Consider the following 17524-nt stretch of genomic DNA (forward strand, 5'->3'; position numbering starts at 1 on the left):
AAAAAAATTAATCTTGAACAAAAAACAAAAAAAACAATGAAATGCAAATGTACTGAACTTCAACGTTAAAGACAACTGTACGGTGCTTCTGAATGGTAATTCTTTGAAAATCGGCAGATGAATGGAACCCTTGTCTTGTAACAATAAGCAAACGCTTATCTACTTCGGGGTTCAAGCGCTATACTGCTCAAGGTTGCCACAGCAATACAAACTGCTCGAGTTCGACTTTGTTGATAAGGACTCAACAGAAGAGATGTGTCACCAGAATGCTGCCTAATGAGATAATAATATGCAGAGTGAGTGAATATTACAGTCAAGATAATAAAATGTCGAGTGGAGTTAATACATTACACTTAAACTGTTTCGCCCATATTTTTTTTCTCTTACTCTCCCTTTCAAGAGTGATGACACACAAGGGACATAAAACACAAGCCAGAATTCAGATGTCAGGCCAAGAGACTAATTGCGCACCAGGTGCGGTTTCACGAATTTTTTTAGAAATCCATAAATCTTAAATCAGGATTTTAAACATTTCTCCAGACTCCCTGCGCAGAAAAACAGGAGACAAAATTGAAAACAAAATGTCTGCCTACCCCATCAGCTCACTGCCAAAAAGAGACGCTGAGGGTTGTGGTTTCCTTTTGAAATGGATGCGTGAGTGGCGTCAACCACGAAAAGTCACTTTTCTACCAATCACAAGTTTAGCCATTTTAATTCTTGATTTGGTGTTTATGGAGTATTTACATTTTTTTTAGCGCAGTGATTGCCAAACGCCATGTCGTTCCAAAGTCAGTTGTGCCACAGAAAATTATCCATTTTCACATCATTGGTCGGCATGGTTTGATTTATTTACTCCAAATACTGGAACGCTGGTCATCTACATCGTTTCCTGAATCAAAGGCACGTTTTGAAAAGAAATTATGTCACACTTTTTTTTTTTAATTCTTAAAAATTGGCCACTTTTTAATTCCTCTGGCCTTCGCCGGTCACAGTAGCGATGTTTAATTGGCTCATGGATCCTGAAGGCATGGCAAAATGTCTCCCGATGAGAGCTTCTTTCACCCAAACAATGTGAGAATCCCTGAATTGGGAGTTAATTGCCTTTTGACTCCATTTACTGAATAGCTCCGCCCCCATCCACACCCATAAGGGGAAGTGAGAGTTGAGAGTGGGAGGCGGGTAAGATTTAGACCGCTCAGGCAACACACTCCAGACAGACAGAGAGCAAACCAGAACCAAATATCCAATGAGCAAACTCGATGTCAAACAGTGGACTTTACGCAAGAAGTGAGGGACGGTTCAAGCCGCTCTTTGGGGTGAGTGTCGAACGCTGGCGCGCCTCCTATTGAGACGAATGGCAACTTTGCAAGTATGCAAGCGGTGCGCCACGCATTCCCTGCTGCGCTGGTTTTAGACACAGCATAAACACTCGGAAGGGTTGTTCTTCAGTCCAGCCACTGTGCTTTCCACACAGCGTTGTCACAGTTGAGCCGCAGCGGTCCCAGCGACACCCTCAGTCAACAGCCGAGCCGACCTGAAACCACAAGTCCGTTTGCTGCGAGGATGAGGTGAGAGCAGTTTCTTTTGTCCCGTCCCATACTCTCTTATCCCTGCTCATTAGGTGTGTTGGCGGATATGGCTCGTTATTATTGGGACGCGCAGTACAGTGCAAACTGGTGGTTGGGTGTGTCATTACCCACAGTCAAAAAAACAAAACAAAAAAAGCCGCTCTGATGGAGTGACCCCACCATTAGACACCACACGTCCACTGGTGGTGTTTAAAAAGCTCTCAGGGTGCGGTGGGACACCCGGGCCGCTCACACCCCATCAGGATTTGTCCCCTTTGCAGGTTTGAGAGCAGGAAGCGGGGCTATTCTCACCCGTTGCATTGTGCAGCACAGCTTTTCTGATGCCGTCCATTGTGCCCCCCCACCCACACACACACAAACGCGCTTTTCCACGGCTCTCAGCGCTTTCACAGGGTCGTCCACTTCCCCCCCTCCCGGCCTCCCTTATATGGCAACATTTGCTGTGTTGGCTTTTTGCATTCAGATAGCAAATGTCCGCCAAGCCCCCACCCCCACCCCCTTCGCCCAAACCCTTGCGGCCTCTGCCAACTCTTGCCGTTTATTTTTAGTTTGTTTGTTTGGGTACCGTTGCCCGCAAGCGTGCTTTCACTTCTCGGCAGACTTCAAGGCCCACTGCATGGCGAGAGATGCGACCGAACGTGACGAAACTGATCGCCCCAATCATCGACTACTATAAGATCGCGCCGCCGAGATCTGATCACCCTTTTTTTTTTTTTTTTGCATTTTATGCACATTTTATGATCGAAATTAAGACGTTACAACTGCAATGTTTCCCACATTTACCTGTGGCGGGGTCGCCACAAATTTAGTAGCCGCTTCTAGATGTTGCCGCAACACATCAATATGGAACTGTCTAATGAGGTTGAATTGCTAGCGCGGAAAGCCGCTCGGCTGCAACGCGTGAGTCACTCAATAGCCGTACCGATTTCCCTTTCCGGAATGTGACTTCAAATGCCTCAAATGACTGAAGTATTGGAGTTTCAGTTTGAGAATCGATTTTAGTGGTATAGATTTTAGTGGGATCGACAAACTCAAACGGTATCAATGGCCCAGGCCACTCCAGTTGGCGCAATGGCCATCCCTTCAATCACTCTCACAGCGCCCCATGTTGGGCAAAGCCTCGAAATAGTTGTCGGGATCTTCTGAGTTTTGGATCAAACTGGGAAAAGGAGTTTGTTTACCTTGACATTTGTTTTTTTCCTCACGCAAATATCAAAGCACGTAACCACATGAACAGCGTTTAACGGTTGGTGATGTTTTGACTGTGACATTGTTTGCCGCTTTGAGTCGTTTACGTTGTCAGATATTTTAGTCTCTCATTTGGTCACACAGCTTGTTGGGCTTGGGCTTGTTGTGAACTTTTACACGCGTTAAAGTCAAACCTGGCAACCCAACCGCATGCTCTGATTCAGAGTGCAGAGGCCACCCCATAAAAGCGCTATCACGGAGTGAGCGCCCGTGATGATTCCATTTGGATTTGACGATTAAGGGTTTTCTTTTTTCCATGAAATTTGTGAAGAAGAGAATAAACGAAACAAAAAGGTTTGTCACATAACAGGCAAGCCGCATCGACGACGACATCAACAGCGGTCACAATAGAGCGAGCGCGCAAAGACATGTGCGATACGTTAACTTGACAGTTCGGCTCCCAGATCGCTGGTGAAACATTAACTAAGTTTTACGTCTGCTATGTGTATAACCGAGCACAGTAACAGATAATACAGAGTCTAGTTTGCGACCATTACAAAAAAAACAAAAAAACAAAATGTGGCACCAAAATGACGACTGTCATCGGTGACCATACTCTTCATCTTGTGGCTGAGCAAGAAGGCACGACATGATTTATGACTTCCTGAACCCAAGCACTGACTTGACGTGCTTGAATTTTGCCACAGTAACTTGGAACATGTTCAAAGGTTAATGCGGTACTTCGGACTTCCCCTTATGTGACAGTCAGTATTGCTGGTCGTGATGATTCAGGAAATGGAGGTGCCGTTCTCTGAGAAGGTGGGGAAAAACATCATCTCTTAAACCTTGCTTGTGGCCTAGCGGTGAAGCTGCGCGCTATAGTGGTTTTGCTCTTCCGGGGCAGAAATGGCAAATCAACTCTGTGGAATCGTGATATATATATATTTTTTTTAACGGACAAGTTGTAAAAGCACTCACACCGTGTACTCCATCAAGATAGCATGTTTGCTAACGTGACATGTGCTAATGACAAAATGCTAAATTAGCTAAAGGTAACAACAGCAGAAAAAAAAACACGGTACCCGTATGTAGTTCTTTTACACGAGACGGAGAATTTTTTTTTTAATGTTAAAAACCGGTGGATTTGAAGCCAGCGCGAGACGCTAATTATTTTTGTTCAACTAATTCTAATATCCATGGTTGTTGTTTTTCTGTGTGTGTCTTGGTGGGGGAGTTGGGCAATCAAAGTTTTAACCAAGGGTCAGTGGGTTAAGGTCAAGGCCAGAAATGCGTAAAAATATGTTTTTGAGGTTTATCAAAGCATTTGATTTTTGTGATTGAATTTTGGTCTTATTTGAGGTGAAAGGGTGGGGGCCCTCGATTGACCAGCCGCCACTACAATGGCGAATATAATGCTTCTCTGAAAATGTTGGGGGCGGCGCGGTGTATGAGTGGTTAGCGCATCGACCTCACAGTGCAGAGGTACCAGGTTTGATTCCAGCTCCGGCCTTTCCTGTGTGGAGTTTGCATGTTCTCCCTGTGCCTGCGTGGGTTTTCTCCGGGTACTCTGGTTTTTCCTCCCACATTCATGGAAACCCACGTTCATGGCAGGCTAATGGAACACTTGAAATTGCCCCTCGATGTGAGTGTGAGCGCAGATGGTTGTCCGTCTCTGTGTGCCCTGCGATTGGCTGGCAACCGGTTCAGGGTGTCCCCCGCCTACTGCCCGAAGACAGCTGGGATAGGCTCCAGCACACCCTTGTGAGGATAAAGCGGATCAGAAAATGGATGGATGGATGGATGAATCTGTTGGACCCCGGTTCACAATCCTCAATGTCGCTGTTTTCTTTTTCCGCCTTGTAAGACCCCAAAAGAGCCACCTCAATTTTCTTCAGGTACTCGGGCTTCCTCCCACATTTGGAAAAACGTGCACATTAGGTTCTTGTCCATGGTTGAGAACGTGAATGTTTGGCCCAATGAGGTTAAATGGCGTGAAGACCCCAAATATCTCAAATCGCGGGAGACCCCAACATCTCAGCTTTTTTTTTTTTTTTGCTTTGCCGTCATCCGCGGCGGCGCCGAAGTGCAATTACCGCTGTTTGTTGGACTTTCATGAACTATCCTATTAACGCTGCAGTTTGTTTGGCCCTAATCTTGTCACCACAGTAAATATGCTCTCCTTCCTCAGATGAAGATGAATGACTGGCTGCTAAGTGGCTTGTAGGGCGTGAGTAATTCTTCAGTGATGGACGATGTTTCCCAGCAGACCCAGTGAATCCCATCATCGCCGCCTAGAATGGAAGACCCGCTTTAAGTGCCGCAAGGAGGGGCCACGGTACCGCAGCTCCGAGCTTTCATAACCCACCTCGCCGCTTCGTTGGCCCGACAGAGTGACAAGATGTTTTGGAGAGTCCGCCGTTCAATGAGGATGCACTGGGTCCGGCTGATGACCACCTGCCTGGTGCTGTCGGTGGTCATGGTTTGGTGGGACAACGGCATGATGAACCATGTCAAGTCCTTCTCGTACCGGCTCCTGGTGAACCGCTTCGGCGATATCAACAGGAGCCTCACCATCACGCGGGAGCAGGCTCGCAGCTTCAGCAACTTCCGCAACCTGCTGGATCACCCGAACAAATGTGACGACCAGGATGTCCTCCTGCTGCTATTTGTGAAATCGTCGCCGGTGAACACCGCCAGGCGCGAGGCCATTCGATCCACTTGGGGTAACGAGACCTTTATACTGGACTCACTGGGGGTGACGGTTAAGGTGGTCTTCGCCTTGGGAGCGCCCTCGGGACCCAACGGCACGGACGCTATTCTTCAGATGCGGCTGTTCCGAGAGGACCGTCACCATGGCGATTTGATCCAGCAGGACTTTCGGGATTCGTTCCACAACTTAACCCTGAAGCTGATCATGCAGTTTCACTGGATGCACAGGTGCTGCGCTCACGCCCGCTTTTTCATGACGGCAGACGACGACGTCTTTATTCACATGCCCAACTTAGTGGCATACCTGCAAGGCCTCCGAGACCAGGGGGTCTCTGACTTCTGGGTGGGCCGGGTTCACCGGGGCGCCCCACCGAAGCGCAGTCAAGACAGTAAGTACTACGTACCTCCGGATATGTACCAGTGGATATCGTACCCGGACTACACGCCCGGGGGGGGCTACGTGCTGTCCGGCGACGTGGCGGACAAGATCTACCACGCCACCCTGACGCTGAATGCCTCGCTTCACATTGACGACGTGTTCATGGGCATCTGCGCCAAAGCCGTTGGCGTGTCGCCGCAAGAGCATTTGTATTTCGCGGGGGAGGGGAAGGCACCTTACCACCTGTGTATCTATAACCAGATGATTACCTCCCACGGACACGTGGAGGACCTCCAAGACCTGTGGAAGGCGGCCACACACCCGAAGGTGAAAGAGAGGACGTCCGGACTTCTAGGCAAGCTCTACTGCACGGCCATGAAGATCTTTCTGCTATGTCGATACCATCTCAACGGCTACCCTTGCCTCGCCGCTTTTCATTGAGATTGTACGAGGAAGGAACATTTAAGAATTCAGCGGTACCCTGATTTACAAAGTGATTGTGGAGTTTTTTTTGTGATAAGATCCCATTTTTTTTTTTGACTTGCGAGCAAAAATTAGACCGAAAAGATATGAGCGTTAAATATTGGCAACGAACTAAGTGCAATTTGGAAGAGAGTGAAAAAGTTGAGTTGACTGCCAAGCCCAGTTGACTGTCAAACTAAACATAAAATAAAGAGCATTGCATGTTATGTTTTTTAAATAAGCATTAAACTGTCTTACAAAACAGACATAATCTTGACCCTCAACAATCACTGCAACTTAATTGAGCTATTTGGGGTGCGTTCACACTGCAAGATGTGATGCCCAATTCAGACTTTTTTATTAAATTTGATCTGATGTATTGGTTCACATTACAAAAACAAATACAACTTCTAATTTGAAATCAATGAGTCTGTGATGTCACACGCATGGGCACAATGCATGACATGAAGTGACGTACACCAGAGCAGTGCTTACGGAGGTAAATGTGTATCAGGGCGCATTTGATCATCTCCTATCGCAATAGTAGCATGGTGGGAAGAAGTAGAAACGTTTTGGGTATTTGAGTCAAAGCTCCTTGATCTCATTTAATGGAGACGGCTACTGAAGATGACGTCACGTCATTGCCGCCTGTAATAAATGAACCGTCTGTATGGCTGGAATACTTCAATAACCACGTCAACTAATTTTTTGGGATTGTGTTGCTTTAAAAAAAAAAAGTTACAAGTGAGCTTCCCATTGGCTGGAAGTCGAGTCAAGAGTGGGGAAAAAAACCCAACTACCTATACCAGGTCAGTGAGTCACTCATTTTGGTGGGCCCTGACAGGACAAGCTGAACAAGTTCTTAACAACATGGATGAATGAATGGAAGAAATCGTCAAAACACACAAATACAAAATACAGTAGGCTCACATCCAGTACCCACATGAAGACAATTGGGCTGTCACTCAGTCGGCCCCCGCGCCCTTTAAGTACACATTTGTGACTACAGGCTTGCCCCACTGTACAGTACAAACTTTTTTTTTTTTACATTCACTTTTGGGTTTTTTTTAATATTCAGTACAGCACTGTGTATTCAATCACATAAACAGGTATTTTTTAACAGTGGGAATCAACACAATTTCAATTTCAATAATATTGATTTGATATATGAGTTCTGAGCTTGGTCACAGACACTCATAAGTCAAGGCGCCACTGTATGACCTCAGTCCTTTGTGTCAAACACTCCTGACTGGACATGACATGACTTAAGTGTTGTAATTGGAGTCTTTCTTACTGTTAGAGAGAGCAAAAAACTCTACTTAAGAAGTACACATCCTCTGCTAGTTAAGTAAAAGTACTCCATTGAGCTGAGTTTTTCCGTAAGTCTCCTAAGACTCTGAAATGTAATTAAGGCAAAAAGTAAAAAATATATTTACTGGCATTTATATACAATATCCGTTTTGACAAAGCAAGCACAAGCTATTAACGCAATCAAAACGTGTTCCCATAGCTTCGCTAACCTAAACTGACCAAAAAAAAAAAAAACCAAAAGATAATTCACTAATCACGACAACTGGAAAAGAAAATACATCTTACCTGGGTGCTTTGTCAAATTAGATGGAGAATTATTGACGACAAGCTGGTGGGTTTTAGGCTCGAACAACACGTTAGCCATGAAACCCTCTTGCTAATAAGGCCACGGATGGTAGGGCTGTAACGAGACACCAAAGTTAAGACTCCATTCCTACGTTCATTTTTGAAACACAGTTCGTTTTTAAAATAAATTAACCTCATAAAAATTGTCAGAGAAGACCGTGCCTGTTTCGTTCCGTGCTCCACTTAGAGTAAATGCTCCGTCTTGTTTCTCAAGTCACTCAGACTGCCTGCTAAAAATATATAAAATAATGTCTTTCATTAAGCTACGGTTGAACTTTAGCTGTGAGTACTTGATTAAATATTTATTTTCTTGAATACAGATGCCGTGTCTTGCCTCAAGTCAAATAAAATGACTTTAAAATTGTCGACTGGTTTACAACACAATGCAAGGCAGAAATGACTGTTTTTTTGTGGTCCTGGTTGTGAATTCAAAGGATGGCCAATCTAATGAGTCCAAAAATATCTGCGTGGCTTAGTGTAAAATTCCACACAGAGAAGAAAAATGTTGAATGTGACTGATAATGCAAGCAGTTTTGTGGACTGAAATAAAACAATGTGTCATAAAAAAAGGCCTATTATGTTTTAATGGTGTCATTTTACTCGAGAATTTACATATGTCCATTAAACACATGAAAGGGATCCCAAACAACCTCAATCTAATATTGCACTGTGTATGATGCATCGCACCACAAAGTACATATAAGACACTTAAGTTTAAATCCAAAATTAGCTTTATGTTGAAGCAAATTGTAGTTGAGTGTTCAGTGTATACACTAAGAGGGCAGCACATAATATCAATAGTACCTGATGGATTGTCAACAAGAGCCCCTGTATTTACCTTTCTGGGGAGATTGGGTCATGTGGCTTTGGCAAGCTGTGCCCTGTCACTGTGATGCCATTTTCACAAAGTGGCATAATGACCAACCCCTAAAAATGAGCGGATTTAATCAGAATGCCTGCATTTCAATTTGTAACTTTGCATGCATGTCCCAAGTTTCTATTTTCATTGACTATGAAGTGAGTGTATAGTGGTGTTACTGTTTCAGCAAACCGAAGCACAAAGATTCCATTGCATGTGTCCCATTCACACCAGTAGCAAAGCGGGATAAAAATATGCAATATCTGCTTGGAAAGAGTAATGATTTAGATGACTCTTCCCTGCAAACAAGTGGCACCAACCGTATCGCTAGCAGGTGGAGACTTAAAACCTCAAAGGACTACAACAGCAGGTTACAGCAACTTTCATTTATTAAGACATTCTTATAATTTGAGAGGATATCTGAAAAGTAGTGCAGGGGGGAGGTGTGCATGTCGCTAAATGCTAATATACCCTATTGTGAGTAAAACACCAGCAAACTATGGCCTAGCCGAGAAATTCTGACGGCGAGTTGGATGAAAACATGATACATTTAAATAAACATTCACAAAAAAGCAAATACAAATCTACTATATTATATAATACCGTGACAAGTGCCTCTAAGTAAGCAGGCCCACAACACATCGCACATGTTAGCATAACAGAATTTGCAGACTTTATACAGCACTTGTACCTTTTAGTCCACAAGAAGGTTACTAAATGGTGGAGCACATCAAATATACGCATTATAATAGAACATGGAAAGAAATGCCTGAAAAGGACCACGATAACAGACCCCATGGCTTTGTAGCTCCAACCAGCCAAAACCGTGCAGGGTACGATGCCTACAATGGCCCGAGTGGGACTACCATAGAAATCACCTCGCAAAAGTATTTAGATCCAAGGTTTAGCATCAACACGGTGGTTTGTTTTATTTATTTTTTTCCTCCCCCACCTCCTGGAATAATAAGCACAATGCAAGTGTACAGTCAACTATCACTGCGTTTTTAGAAAGGAAAACCCAAAACGCTCAAATGAGGTCTGCCACATTCATGGGCATCTCCTCCACCGTTGTATTGTAAAATGTCTCAATGTCGCGCAGAATCCTCTTGTCCTCTTCGGTGACGAAGTTAATGGCGACTCCCTTTCTGCCAAAGCGGCCACCACGGCCAATTCTGGGGGGGAATGGAGGGAGTCAGTCATGTTGGGAGAAAAACTCATTGGCAATTCCAACTTACCTATGAATGTAGTTCTCTCGGTTTGTAGGAAGGTCATAGTTGATGACCAGGGACACTTGCTGTACGTCGATTCCACGAGCCTGGGAGAACAATTGACAAATTAGGCCATGTATTTAAATCAGGACGTTTGATGGTTAACCTCAGCTATACTCGAATGTCGCTCGGGTATAAGTAACAGATTCCTACATTAGAGGAAGCCATTGTGGAGTCTGAGCACTCATCTCCCAAAAGTTCACTCTGCCAAGTCATTGCGGGACTTTCACAGGATTTTTGGAAGCTTTTGGGCTTGATAATTATAACCAACAACCGCTGTTGCAACGACACCGAACCACATTTACATTGTCAACGATACGGTTCACTTAAAATTGGTCCCAAAATGAACCATCAGCGACATAGTGACAAGCGGAAAAACGAAATGGATTTTCCATGGCAGAAGGTACAATCAGCGCGTGTATCCAACTGTAGCCATTCATACAAGAGAATCACTGACCCAGATTTCACAGCAAGTAAACTGAGGTTATTATTTTCTCAATATAGACACTTTGGGGTATGTGATTTGCAGTTTGAATTTTTCCAATGTATAAAAGTTGGCAAAACACCGCTCCGTTTGATACTAACCAGCAGATCAGTAGTGATCAACACTCTGCTTGAGCCAGACCTGAACTCCCTCATAATGACATCACGCTCCTTCTGGTCCATATCACCATGCTGTGGAGAGAGGAAGCACAAAATTAGTATTGTGACTCATCTGAATCACATTCAGACCCCCCGAATAGCAGTTCTTCGTTTTTGTCATCAGTCACCTGCGCTTTCCTGACACGCAGCTGGTGACACAGCCAAGACGAGAATTGGGCCTATGCTCCAACATTTATTAACTTGACTGTAAATGCTCCGTCGGCTGAACTGGCAAACGTAGTGGGCACTATATTGTCCACCTGTGTAATGAATAGTCACTCATCTTACCAGAGCAGAAACAGTGAAGTCTCTAGCGTGCATCTTCTCTGTGAGCCAGTCCACTTTTCTTCGAGTGTTGAGGAAGATCACAGCCTGGGTGATGGTCAGAGTCTCGTAGAGGTCACACAGGGTGTCCAATTTCCACTCCTGAGGTCACACACGCGCACAAAAATTCACGTCCAGCCACTTCAACAAATTCAGTCGCAATTAAGTCCTTGATGAAAAAGCCATGTAGCACAGAATCTCGAGACAATGGACAGCGGACATTAAGAAAGAGGTCCCTCCACGCCTCATTTCCGAAACTGTGGCTTTAATCTCCTTCCCTGGTGTACCCGTGCTTACACACCCACATTGGCCGAGCCCCGGGAGGCTCGGCTTCTGCAGTTTGGGCAGGGTGCTTTAGAGAGAAGGCGCGTTTCAAAGTCAATACGGCTCGTAACAGACCTACCTCCCGCTCAACATTTATGTAGAACTGCTTAATACCCTCGAGGGTAAGCTCTTCTTTCTTCACCAAGATGCGGATGGGGTCCCGCATGAACTTCTTGGTCACCTCCAGCACATCTGTAGGCATGGTGGCCGAGAGCAGGACAACCTGGAGACAACATGGATTGGTTGAAAACGATAAGCGCATGTTCGCAAGGCAAGCTGGCAATTAAAATAAGACACCACCTTCCACACTGAGATAAAATGTTCTGGATCATGCAATTCTAGCAGACTTCTCTTAACGGAGGAGGGGGTGAAAACCATCTCCAACTGCTAATGTCCAATAAAATAGTCTTACCTGAATGTTTGTACTCAATTTCTGGAAGATCTCATAGATTTGATCTTTGAAACCTCGACTCAACATCTCATCAGCTTCATCCAGAACAAACATCTTAATCCATTTTGGTGCTGTAAGGGAATGTATTGGCATGAGTGTGTTTGCCAACAGCTTCGTTTCTTTCATTATTATATTATTATTATTATTCAATCCATCAATAAAACTCCCGTCATTCCACTCACACAGATGTCTCCTGTTGAGCATGTCATACACTCGGCCCGGTGTGCCCACAACTATGTGGGGGGCCTCGGCTTGAAGCTTCTGGATCTCACTGCGGAGATTGGTCCCTCCGATGCAGGCGTGGCAAGTTGCCCCCATGTAGTCACCGAGAGCCAGAATGACTTTCTGAATCTAAAGAGCAGGAAGAAGCAGAAGACAAGCACACCGGGCTCAGAGTAACACCGAAGAACGGCAGCCCGCGCAGACAAACTGGAGAGTGATCAGTGTGTCAAGAGCTCTCAACACGAAGAGTCAGTCCCGAAAGATGGTATGCCATCACGTCACCCAGTTACTCACACCAACAAATTCCCAAAAAAGACAGAGGAAGATAAGCCAGATCACCTTTTAGACCAGTGCAGTCATGGACTGGGACTACACCAAATCTTAGAGGGCTACGGTTTAAATTTGCAGAATTTACACAAGTCTTTAAAGAACGGTACCTTTTGGATCTGAATAGTCTCCTCAATGTGCTGCTTAGGTCTGAGACACTGCTGAGGTATTCATGAGTCATGACCTCAGGAACAGCATACCTGCTGAGCCAGCTCTCTGGTTGGAGCCAACACCAGAGCCTGAGTCTCCTTCTGCTCTATGTCCAGCTGCTGCAAGATAGAGATGGCAAATGTGGCCGTCTTGCCAGTGCCTGACTGGGCTTGGGCAATGACATCATAGCCTGATGACAAAAGGGGCACAGAATTATTCATGGCGAGACTCAACGGTACAGGCAGTCATTTGTTCATACTTTTAAGTCACTGCTTCCCCAACCATCGTGCCACAGCACACATAAAAAATATTAAGTTAAATGGCATATTCCCAATGACAAGAAATTCCCCATGCCTCGCCACAACAGAATACAAACTATACAACCAAAATTTTCCCATAATTAGTAGAAATGTAACAACGGCAATATCGCGTGTCAAGACATTAATAGTGGATAAAGTTTGCTCGATTTATCACGTCTGTTCAACGGGCTCGATTGTTTTCGATTTGTGCAATTCCAGCGCCCTCTGGTGGTCACAACAGAATACAAACTGTACAGCCACACAGGCACGGACAGATTTCACACAGTATGTCGTAGGGATGAAACGATCAACAGCAAGAACAGCAATATCCTTGTCGTCATGTCAGGTTATTAAAAGCATCTCATCTGTTCAAAGGGCGAGATCGTTTTCCATGTGTGCAATTCCAGCACCCTCTGGTGGCAGGTTTAGTTTGAATTGGGCATGCTTTGCCCACCTACGTTCTAAGGCCCTGGCTAATCGCCAGGTGACAGGGAACACAACACGTTTGACTTGATTCACGCGTGCGTGTATTAGCAAGTCAGTGCCTCAATATTAAGCGTTATTAGTTTTACCATCCAAACTACAGATACTTTACACCCTGAGCCAACAAGAGAGACTGCCAATAAAATGACTGGCCAAGTCCAAATTTAGTCAATTTCGGACAGTCAAAAACCGGGATCTACTTCTTGGGTACTGATTAATGCAAAGCGCTACCAATTTGATATAAACTTTTTAACGCCATTTGCTCAAATTACCTTTATGCGGTCAATAATTTATCTTCAATGAGGAGACCCTGATAACGTTGAAGCAGCAGCGCCCAACCAGTCGACTAGTAGAATGCTTCCATGTCATATTAGTTCACATTTTGTGTCGGTGTACAATTTAGCCTGGGAACCTGACCACCATTTAAAAAAGGCCATTCATGCATGGCAAGTTGCTAAGTGTCTCGACCCACAAGTTGACAACATGACGAAAATAGAATTTTTTTTAAAAGTTTCTTTGCGTTGGGGGAAAAAGCCCAGTTATGATTCAAGAGCCTATTGACCAAGAAGAAAGGTGCATTTCACAGACAATACCAGGAGACCTTGGGATACCTGCCACCTGCACGGGTCACTGGCTTGGAAGCAACTACTGAGCCACTCCTGCCCATCAAATCAGCAGCCAGCACCTTATTTTTAGATTTTACTACAATATATGCCAATTTATTACATTGTAACCACAACCAGCGTACCCTAGCAGTAACATTTGTATATCTGTGTGAGCGCACGCAGCAACACTCGATGGGACGTAGTCACAACAATAAAATTCTCTTTTTTGTACCCAACCAAACAATATTCCCTTCTTTGTTTCCACTGCGCTGATAAACATGGTCCTTATGATTCACCTTTCACAAAGTGTTGACTAGCATGGCTCCTTTATTTTCATTTACTGCTACTGGATTGACCATTGATCATGTAGAGGGCGGTACGTGCAGGTTCCAAGTTCAGTGACTTATCAAGAGAAAGGGCGCGTATACGTATTCACATTATTTCATGCTTTTTATGCATACGTACACTTTTGTTAGAATCCGACACACTAAGTGGGGCCCCGGGTGGGATGCTCAGTGGTCCTCTTAACAGATCAAAAACAATGTTGTCCAGTGTGATCTCGTCAGTCAGGAATGGTTTGAGGAACAACGTCATTTGCTGCCGTTCATCGTCTTTTATCAAGTCCACAGTCGACACTGCTGTCTACCAGGAAATGTTTGAGTGCTTCGCACGCCCGACTTTATTTTCCAGCGAGATTTGGCACCTGCCCATAAAACCAAAGCTGCCAATCCCTGTTTTAATAGCCTTGTAATGACAGTACTTGATTGAGCTGCGAACTTGCCTGGCTAGGACCCTATTGAAAATGTACCAGGTATTGTCAAGAGCAAAACATTTTAACTTCCCGAGAACTTGTTTTGGAGATATAATTCAACCAGGCAGTGACAATAATCTTTTTCAAGATGTCTGTCTGGTGGCGCGCGGTTGAGATACCCCTTATGTAAAAATGTGTAACTTGGCTCAATAAAGGTTGGGAAACATTGACTACATGTTGAGTGATCAGGGAGAAGAAGGTATCACCATTATTGGGTAAGTCCCGAAAGATGGTTAAGCATCATATCACTCAAATACACCAGTTAATTAGGGGTTTCATAGACGACTGTACCTTTAATGCAAGGGATTATAGCCCTCTGTTGAATGGCCGAAGGCTTCTCAAAACCGTATGCATAAATTCCCCGGAGAAGCGTCTCCTTCAGGTTCATATCATCAAAGTTGTCCGTAATGTCATTCCAGTTGCTCTGAAAACAAAATTCAAATGAACTAACGTGTCGGCATCTTGCACTATGAATTGGTTGCAAAGTGCTCGTACCTCAATGACACCATCTGGCTCCATTCCATCTGGCCCCACATGGTCGCTGTTGAGACAAAAAAATAAATAAATAAAACAATCAATTATATTCAATTTAATTTATATGGCCCCAATTCATTATACAGGTCATCTCTAAGCACTTTACATAATGGAGCAGGGTCGAAAGAAACACTCCCCACACATCAAGAGGCCAGCTGAACCCAACATAAGCACTACACATGGACAGAAAGGAAAAACTCCCTGCAAGGAAGAACGCTTGAACAGGCCTGAGACTCAATTGGGAAGCCATCTGCCTCAACCAGTTGGGTTGATAGATCAGTAAATTGTATTAATTGAAGCAACACAAAAGTTGACGCGTTTTTTTTTTTTTTGGGCTGCACTTCTGCCCTTACAACTAGTGGAATGTTGGCACGTTTATTCGGTAAAACGAGGCGTGAACGATCACACCATGCTATGTGCAACCGTAGTGGCAGACTTACTATTGGGGGAAACAATTGGCAGTTACTGCCCATTTCCAGGGGCCGCCAAACATTTTTTAAAAACTATTAATTAGATGTAATTGTATATAAATCAATATTTTCAGCCTTAATCTAACTTCTTAATATTTAATGCTTGTTTTAAGTGCTCTGGCCCTCCCTTCTCATGGAACAGGCCATTCTGTTCTTTGCTGCACATGTGCAGATTTGATTCAGTAAAACGGTGACATAAAATTGGACTCATCGTGAGGAAACTTGAGAGGGTTGGGGAATATGGGAGGAAAACAATGACTTTGGATTAAGACTACCAAAAGGGTTGAATCTCTTTCACCGTGACAACCAATGTATATAATTGACAACAGAAAAGAGCTAAACGTTCTTGGCCATAGTAGTATTGCCACCATTGTCAGCAAAAGGCGATAATGTAAAGACCATGTGGGGACAATTCTCATCACATGATATTAATATTGAAGTGGTAAGTAATATTGATATTTTAAACTATATTACATGTTGAGTAACATTGTTATCAATTGCAGGAAAGCGTTGCCATGATCCCCTTGTTCCCTAATCCTCAAGTATTTTTTAGATTTCATACTGATCAGGAAAATGTGCCGAAAGGAGAATGTTTTCCTACCCAAACAGTTTACCTTGTATCATTCAAAATCTGTGCAATGCTTAGATCCGGAGGGCCTCAGGACTGGGTTTTTGCCTCGGCCCCCAAATTACTAACCCGAGCCCCTGCAAGCACGTGGTGCGACCACGTGGTGCGGCGAAGACTCCCCGGTTATGGCGCAATCGTGTCGGATTAACGTTAAAAAAAATTAAGAAATTTAGACAGAAAAATAGCAACTGCTTCGCAAGCAAATATCGGATGACCTTGGCCCTACAGGACTAAAGTAATAACGCAAGCTACTCGTCCACTTTCGCAAATACGGGCCGAGCTAGATCACCTACCTACCGCCCCCCACCCCCCGCAAAAAAATGCTGCTTATGTAACCGAGCGGGTTTCGTACCAATGAGGACGTTCGTGCCAAATTGCGCCGCAAATTATTATCGTACGCATGTACAGACTTTGAGGAAAATCTCAACATGGAGTCCACGGTTCGATCAGAGAGCCAATATGTCGGGCAATTGGGCCTATGCAGTACTGTACAGTCCGCGGACAATTGGGACTACATTTATCTACATTGGAACATGGTCCACCTGGTTCACATTAACAGTATAGCATTGCTGACACGTTGTATGATATATCTATAGGAAAAATATTTTTCATATTTGACAGAGGGAAGGACTCGTCGCGAACGTATACTAGCCAACCGTTAGCTATCCCACCGTTAGCAGCGTTGGCCTCGGGGCCTATGCTGCTTTTCAGTTAGTCGACGGGACATAGGGCGAAAAAATGTACATATGAATAAACTTTTGCTCCACGCGTTGCAACAATGTTTCGCCCGCCGCGTAATTTTAATTACCTGTTGTAATCAGCACAATCGTTAGACATGATACGTATCCAAGCTCGGCATGCGACTGGAAAGATCGCTGATGGCGACGTCAACTCCCTTTATGCGGCCGAACTACTTTCGCCGTTTGAACTCAGTACTCGCTGTCGTCGGGAATATTGTTTATCTTGTGTGGATTTTTTTCTTTACAGCGTATAAAAATATAACACATATCAGTTCGTTGAAATAGTGTCTACGTATAGTTATAGGAAAATGAAATCATTGCTAACTACATTTATTAGCGGAGGGATTTTTCAGTAATGAACAGTACTGCGGCAACTACAGTGCCTGGGAAAGGACAAACGTATG

The 17524-nt window shown here is 44.3% G+C and overlaps 2 protein-coding genes across 9 annotated transcripts; one reads left to right on the forward strand and one right to left on the reverse strand.

Annotated features, from left to right (window-relative positions):
• Positions 1-973: 973 nt before the first annotated feature.
• On the forward strand, positions 974-9403 carry LOC109520510 (lactosylceramide 1,3-N-acetyl-beta-D-glucosaminyltransferase A). Of its 8 annotated transcripts, none has more exons than XM_019877782.1 (3): positions 974-1316; positions 1475-1568; positions 4966-9403. In XM_019877782.1, exon 3 carries the CDS (start codon positions 5176-5178, stop codon positions 6304-6306), a length of 1131 nt encoding a protein of 376 aa, XP_019733341.1. In that variant the 5' UTR covers positions 974-1316; positions 1475-1568; positions 4966-5175; the 3' UTR covers positions 6307-9403. The 8 variants fall into 8 exon arrangements, with proteins under 8 accessions (XP_019733341.1, XP_019733346.1, XP_019733345.1 ...); XM_019877787.1 differs by having other exon boundaries at positions 5041-9403; XM_019877786.1 differs by having other exon boundaries at positions 5044-9403.
• Positions 9404-9769: 366 nt separating this feature from the next.
• Positions 9770-17306, reverse strand: eif4a2 (eukaryotic translation initiation factor 4A2). The gene is made up of 11 exons (XM_019877781.1): positions 17189-17306; positions 15244-15289; positions 15040-15172; positions 12601-12740; positions 12034-12202; positions 11813-11922; positions 11480-11623; positions 11041-11178; positions 10696-10785; positions 10078-10157; positions 9770-10014 (listed from the first exon to the last, which is right to left on the reverse strand). The coding sequence occupies exons 1-11, from the start codon at positions 17215-17217 to the stop codon at positions 9870-9872; spliced, it is 1224 nt and encodes a 407-aa protein (XP_019733340.1). The 5' UTR covers positions 17218-17306; the 3' UTR covers positions 9770-9869.
• Between the last annotated feature and the right edge of the window lie 218 nt (positions 17307-17524).

Source organism: Hippocampus comes, unplaced genomic scaffold (assembly GCF_001891065.2).
Source record: "Hippocampus comes isolate QL1 unplaced genomic scaffold, H_comes_QL1_v1.1 scaffold317, whole genome shotgun sequence".
In the NCBI taxonomy this organism is placed as follows: Eukaryota; Metazoa; Chordata; class Actinopteri; order Syngnathiformes; family Syngnathidae; genus Hippocampus; species Hippocampus comes.